This window comes from Neltuma alba, unplaced genomic scaffold (genome assembly GCF_004799145.2).
Source record: "Neltuma alba isolate B1F8T4 unplaced genomic scaffold, ASM479914v2 tig00010342_pilon, whole genome shotgun sequence".
Taxonomy (NCBI): Eukaryota; Viridiplantae; Streptophyta; class Magnoliopsida; order Fabales; family Fabaceae; genus Neltuma; species Neltuma alba.
In genome coordinates, this window is record NW_021635252.1 from 478,006 (window position 1) to 485,349 (window position 7,344).

Consider the following 7,344-nt stretch of genomic DNA (forward strand, 5'->3'; position numbering starts at 1 on the left):
TAACTCTCATTTAAATTTTAATAACTTTTCAACTTTATCCCTATTTAATATACGTTATACCTCATATAAACAAAGTCAATACAATAATAAATGAGGGGTAAATTTGTACATCCATACAAAAAATTTCTCTTAATGCCTTATAAATAGGACCAAAAAATATCTTCTCTCTCTACCCTATAAATAGGACCAGCGGAGTATCTCTGAAAAAATTTCTTACTCTGAAAAAAATTCCAAGAGCCGAAGAGAGCATTTACTGAACAGAGAAAACAAAGTAGTGGCAGACGAAAAAAATTCCACATCACCTGCTTATTAGACATGCCAGGTCAGATTATTTTGATCAAACTTGTGCTGACTCATCAATTTCACAGTCAAAGTAACAGATCTGTTAGCATAGGATACCGATGCACCATTTTAATTACTTTGAGGGCAAAATTGCACCATAAATTACTTTAAGCCACTGAGTGTACCTGGAAAAATACTTGGGGGTGCTGGATGCACCTTAACCCCGAAAATATTCCACATCATCTGCTTATTAGACATGCCACGTCAGATTATTTTGGTCAAACTTGTGCTGACTCATCAATTTAACGGTCAAAGTAACAGATCTGTTAGCATGGGATACCGGTGCACCATTTTAATTACTTTGAGGACAAAATTGCACCATAAATTACTTTAGGTCACTGGATGCACCTGGTAAAATACTTGGGGTGCTAGATGCTCCTTAACCCTATCTCTTATATTTACTTTTTTTGTATCGCCTGCTGCCTCTTACATTTGGCACAGAAGGTAGCAGTTGTTTGAAGGATTGGCGGCCACGAAATCAGATCATAGCCCACGTGTGTATCAAAATCTGACCTTAATGAGTAAATTTAGGAGAGGACCAGCCTGGGTTCTCAAGTGCATGTCAATCTCCCATCTTGATCGTCCTTTCCAAATTCTTACCGTTATTCCATTTTCGTTTCCATCTTCTACGATCTCCCCAGTCTGCACTGAAAATGGCGGAGTCCTATGAAACGGTCAATCCCAAGCCGAACGGAGCATACGTCGAGGTCGCCGCAGAGAAAGACGTTGATGGAACCTTTCCGGCGACAAAGGGTGGCTACGCCAAGGAGAGGGAGACATTGTACGAAATCCTTCACCATATGGTTTCCGCAATTTTGGTCGCTGATCAGGGAAACAACAGGGCACCACTGCTGCACCGGATCAAGACCTCCGTCTCTCAATACGCTTCTCGCATTCCTGAGGCTTCTAGAAACACAAGTCAGGATGTTCTTCTGTGGACCCGCCAAGGCAGCCCTCTCCGGGCTCTCCTTGTCGTCTCTGTAAGTATTGGTGGTCGCTTTTGTGTTGTGCATCACAAACTTCGTAATGCATTGTTTATGTGAGGTTTTAAATTGAATCTTGTTTGCCCATGTGGTGTCTCCTTGTCATCTCTGTAAGTATTGGTGGTCGCTTATGTCTTGTAAGTCACAAATTGAATCTTGTTTGTGCATGTGGTGGATTCCGTGAATCTTAGGCGAATACCTTGTGGAATTTGATATTGAATTTGATTCACTGTAAGTTTGGTTGTGGAGCTTATGATTTATGGGGGATACTCGGTTTATCAATTTTTTGGTTCTCACTACAATGTTTGTATGCTTAATGCAAGCATGGCAACAACGGAGGAAGCCACTAGATGTGCTTTACAGTGTTACATATGTTAGTAAAATCGCTTCGGCTTAAGTTTTAGGGATCAAATGTTCAAATTGTTCCTGAAAAATTAGTGAGGGATTCATCCTTGTGCAATGACCACCATATCTTTGTTATTTAAAGCTCTTGGAGAAATATGTTCTTGAGGAAAGATACTTCTGGCTAATTGTTTTTCTGAAGACCCATAAGCATGTATACCCCGTTCTCAAGCTGCCAAAGTGAGAATGAGTGTTTTGAAAACGGAAATACAATTTTATTTCATTTATTCACAAACCTTTTTCCACCCCACAGCTTACCCACCTTCGAGTGAAGAAAGAATGTTATTTGATTGTCATTGCAGTTCCAATTAGATTTGAAGTTTGATAACTCTGCTATATGGTAAGATCGAGATGCTAGAAATCTGAACTACAGGATCCTTTTTGAAACCAGTCAACTTTAGGGATTTGAGAGAAATAAGAAGAAGAAAGATGGAAATCAAATGTATTATTCATGATAGAGCACATGCTCATACAATTATTGTAACACACTTGGGTTAACACTAATCATCCCTTACACAAGGGTGATGAACAAACCCCATAACCTATGAGGATTCTTAACGTGGGACCCAAGTTAACCTCCCCTTTTTATGGTGAAGATTACATTATCTCACACCCTTAACCTGTGCACTAAGACCCTATTTATAGAGTTTAACTCAATTATCTAATGATATTTTTACCCTCTCTTAACAAAACCAGTGGAAAGATTTGCCTGATTATTATTTTTTTTCCGTATGTCTTATTTCCAAGCCTGATATGATGTGATGCTGCATTTCTAGATTTGAAGTCACCTATGAGATGTTACCATCCATTTTCATATTTAACATACTTTTGCTATTTTAAATTTCAATTTTTGGTTGGCTCATTGAGCAGTTGAATTGGAACTTTCCTTAAGTTCATGGGTACTAAATGCATGATTTGTGCTTATGTGTGATTTCACCATATTACCTATGACGATGTAGACCTTAGGACGTCTTTATTGCCTCCGTGCAATTTCAAAGTTCAAACATCATCTTGCTCATCCTATACTTCATAGCCACAAAACCAACTATTGCCTACCTAAGATTCCTGCGTTGTGCTTCTCTGTTGCCTGTAATTTATTTATTTTTGGTTGAAGGATTTTCTTGTAAAATATTGGGAACAAGAGTTCATGTTATTGCCATAAGCGGTGCAAATCAATTTGTCGTCCAGCCTATTCTATCAAGAAGTACACGGATTGTGCTAATGTTCTTGTTGTACTTGGGCTTTACTGATGGAGACTATGGGGAGTTTGGGAAGCATTAAAAGCACTTAAAAAAAGGTGCTTTCACACAAGTCGAGACAGGACTACAACTCATATGTAGGAATAGGTCATCTGGCACTTTCATTGTTTGAGTGTTCTTTTAAGAAGATTGACAGAAGGATAGCTTCTTTTTTTTTTTTTTGACCAAAAAGATAGCATATTTCACAACGGAGCTAATATGTCAGACATTGACATGGTGGGTTACTTATGAAGTCAAAAATGTATTGAAATGTTTCCAACCTGTTTCCTCAAGCATAAATTTGCAGTCCGGTTTAAAAAATTATGGTCTTCTTATTCTTTTTAAATAATGAGAATGATGCTCATAGAGGGATTATATTCCAATCATTCATATGCAAGAGGGAGTTATTAATTGTTTCCTTTCCATGCTGGGTGACATGGAAAAAGGTTTGGTTGTCAGTTTTGATATCATCTGTTCTCAACCTTTAGTAATTACAATGTTGACATGAATTGTTTCTACTACCCATGCATGATAAATAAATAAATAAATAATTGCCTCTCTGAAAGGACATTGTTTGGCAGAAGACTTCCATCTTCTGTGAAGTTGTAATATCAAGAAAATATAGTATGTTAATTTTATTTTTCTATTGCTTTGGATGTTGTATATCTCATTTGGTTTTCAATTTGCTTCCCTGTTTGTTGCAGGTTGGGACGATCACTCTTGTTTCTTTGACAGGGTTGTTTGTCTTTCTGCTTTTGGTTCTGGCTGCAACTTTCAATGCCATTGTTATTTCACTTTTTGTGTCTTTGGCAGTAGCAGGAGGATTCTTGGCACTTTTCTTTGCATCTGTAACAGCTATATATATTGGAGCATTGTCAATAGCCATATTTGCTATTTGTACGGCTTCATTTTGGGCAATTGTGGCTATACTTGTAACTACAGGTAAGAAGTTGATTGATCGCTTAAATTCCTTTATAGTAATCTGATCTGGCATTCTGGCTTAATTTTTTTTTTAACTATTTCATGGCATATGTGCCTTTATAAATTTGTAATTCTAAATAGGAATTTAAGTGATACAACAGGTTAATGACTATGCTTGATTGATGCTGTGCCCAGCCGAGTTAAGGTTTAGCCTACAAGAAGTAACATCTGGTCGTTAAGAGTAAACAAATTAAAATAGGCTTTGTTAGCTTAATGAACGTCTACAGTTTTGCACTAATTTCAGTGATACTAGGCACATGCGCTTGTAAGGAACCAATGTCTACAAATTTGCATTAGTTTCAATAATACTAGGCATATGTGCTTCTAAAGGGCCAGTTATCGAACTTTCTTATTAGGCTTATATATGGGCAGATAATTACCCATGAGGAAGTTTTCTGGCATCGCCATACAATTCCACCGCAACAACATTTTCTCTCTTCCATTAGATGATGTTTTAGGCTTCCCCTGAGGGATTTTCTATCATGTTGCCTTTCTTTTGGGCTAATATTAATACTACAATGTTTCTGGTTGCCGCCCTTTTCTGAAAATATTGAAACTACTGAATCAGGTTGGGTTGGATTCTTCTGCACCTTGTGGTTGGCTACCAGAAAGGGCTTTGAACTGGCTAAACAATTCTTGACTGTGACTAGCTCTGCCATAACAAATTATGCCGATGCTCGGCATCCTCTCAAGATCGAAAACTTGGACTCAGATTGAAGCTTATCATCCAGAGAAGTTATGCACAAATCTGTATATTGCTGCTTCTGTGCATGCTTTTTGAGAAGGCATCGTCTCCAGTAGACCAAAGTCCAAACTAGTGTGATGTGTTGTCCATAATCCCCCTGGATCTGACACGCCTGTGATTTTGTTTATTTTCACCAATGAGCAAGAGATGGTTTGGTAGTTTGATGTTTTGTGTGATTCGAATAAAATAGTGGGTTTTCTTTCCACGCACAAAAGTTTTTTAAAAAAAAAAAATCCAGCTCACTGATGTTGTCGATTTTGTGTTGCATGTCATGTGTTCTTATCAATGTATAGTTAATCTAGGTTCCTTGAGGTTGATTAAATTTAGTTCTCTTGAAAAATATTTTGAAAGTAAGATAAAATTAATGAATATTACAATAGTGAACTGTTTTTTTTTTTTTAATCGGCTTGAAAAATTGAAGACTAATCCTAAAAGTTATGAATACATAAAGAAGAGAATTAATCAATATGATTCTACAACTGGAAATTATAGGAAATGAATACCCCAAATGCTTCAATTCGGGGCTTTGGGGTATAATGCCATGTATGAGATGAGATGGAATGTTAAGAGTCTCGTTCTCAAATATTATGGACATTTCAACTATATAATTATGTTTCTTAATTTCTTTAAACTAAAGTTGCCAAATATGAGTTGGGCTTGTTGGGTCTATTTAGGCTCATTCAAGGGCTGACCTTTAAAAATCAGGATTTGTTTGGGATAAAATGATTTTGAGGTCTGATCTTAATAAACTCCAAAAAAAAAAAAAGGACCCGAGCTAATATCCGTATGCCCATTTTTTTAAAAGAAATATTTTATCGAAATTTCTTATATCAATTTTTGTTCTGAAAAGTCAAGAAAATGACAAAATTTGAGTACTTGGGCTCATGAGCTAAAACTGGTTTTTTTCTCTTAGGCACAGATGTGTTTATTAAAAACAATCATGTTTGAAGTACTGTAATGCACTAAATATGTGCACTTCTTTTAATAGAAATTTAAATTTTGATTTGTCATATTGTAAAGAGCTAACATCTTTTTACTAAACTCAACCATGTTGGTCAGGAAATGAATGTCCTGAATGCATGGCTTGTTAAGCATTAAACAAAGACAGAAACCTTGAAAATTTTGGTATGGAATGTGACTTTTTTTCGTTTGAGCAAAGTATGGAGTGTGCTTCTTAATCCAAACTTATTTAAAATAATAATTAAAGAAAAGAAAGAGAGATAGCGCTTAAGGAGGCCCAATAATCCCCAACTCTTCCTGGCCCACTTCACACGACACAGCTATTTTCATTTTGCTTTCACATTGTTGAGTTGGGGTGGATCAAAGCTTGGGCTCAGAGGTGTATAAATATGAGGAACGGAAATGTGTTAAACCCCTATTAGAAGTTTACGATTTAATCTACTTTGAGCTTAATCTAGAATATTTAATGAGTAAGTCAAGCTCATATTCAGGCCTATTGTCAGATCTAATCGATACAAGTAGAGTTATATATATTTGATAGACTAGGATATAAAAGAAAAAAAGCTTTAAGTTTTGATTAAATATTTTGAAGTATTATAAAACTATTCATAATAAGCAATAATCTATATGCCTTTGAGTTGTTTTCATGATATTTTAAAGAAAAAAAATTATATCACACAATGTACAATATATATTGCCTTCCTAAAGTTTTCCTTTTTGTTCTGTGTTTCCTCAGCCATTTCATGGTTTTATAATAGTTTATTTAACTGAGTGAGTTTTAATGTCAGTTATCTATTTCACTTTTTAAAATAATAGCTGTTCTATTAAACAAAACATTGCTTATTGCATTTGGGGTTCGAAAATGGCATTTTTTTGTAGTAACTAAAATATGGTAAGTTGGTGTTATGAGTCCTATATTAGGAAATCTCATAAGTATTATGAGGGTTATAAGAGGCTCTCCTTTTTAAAAAGCTAGTCTTTTGGAATTAGGCTCTCCTCTTGAACTTATGCTCATCACATTGGTGCTTTCATTGAGAGCCTGATGTCATGGAAAGGGCTACCCACGGAAGGTTCTAATTAGCAAGAGACTGAGTGAAGTGCCATGGTGTGAAGCCACCAGGGACATCAGTTCTAGAGGAGTTGCATTGTTATAAGCCCCACATTGGGGAATCTCACAAGTGTTAGTAGGTTTATAAGTGTAAGATGATTTTCTTCCTAATAGGCTAGTCTTTTAGGATTAAACCCTCCTCTTAAGCCTATGCGCATCACGATTGTTGTAAATTCCATACTGGAAAATCTTATAAGTGTTATGGGGTTTACAAGTGTAACAAGCTCTTCCTCCCAATAAGCTAGCCTTTTGAAATTGAGCTCTTCCCTTGGACTTACTCCTATCACGGTTGGCAATACTTATATTTTGTTTATATTTAAGATTGAAAAATGTCATATTAAACAAAATAAAACAAATCAAAATGCATAAGTGTATCTTACCAAAAGATTTGAGAACTAATTAAAGTATAGCACGGAATTTTTTCCCTGAGGAAAAAAAGACTCTTTATAAGCCTCTTTGTGGTTTCTCTAAGTCAATACATATGCAGAAGTTGCCTGAGTTATGAAGGCAACTTCAAACTCATAATAGTCAATAAGCATGGCTTGAAAATAAGAATTAGACTTTATCAGATCTAATTTCTCATTG

The 7,344-nt window shown here is 35.8% G+C and overlaps 1 protein-coding gene across 1 annotated transcript; it reads left to right on the forward strand.

Moving 5' to 3' along the window:
* The first annotated feature begins 877 nt into the window (after positions 1–877).
* On the forward strand, positions 878–4,896 carry LOC114755818 (uncharacterized). The gene is made up of 3 exons (XM_028944695.1): positions 878–1,322; positions 3,670–3,907; positions 4,515–4,896. The coding sequence occupies exons 1-3, from the start codon at positions 996–998 to the stop codon at positions 4,661–4,663; spliced, it is 714 nt and encodes a 237-aa protein (XP_028800528.1). The 5' UTR covers positions 878–995; the 3' UTR covers positions 4,664–4,896.
* The last annotated feature ends 2,448 nt before the right edge of the window (positions 4,897–7,344 follow it).

Bases quoted from the DNA above. Each gene is read 5' to 3' on its own strand.
- LOC114755818 (XM_028944695.1), top strand. From the start codon at position 996: ATGGCGGAGTCCTATGAAACGGTCAATCCCAAGCCGAACGGAGCATAC. The intron at 1,323-3,669 runs GTAAGTATTGGT...TGTTTGTTGCAG, and splicing joins GGGCTCTCCTTGTCGTCTCT to GTTGGGACGATCACTCTTGT. The intron at 3,908-4,514 runs GTAAGAAGTTGA...CTACTGAATCAG, and splicing joins GGCTATACTTGTAACTACAG to GTTGGGTTGGATTCTTCTGC.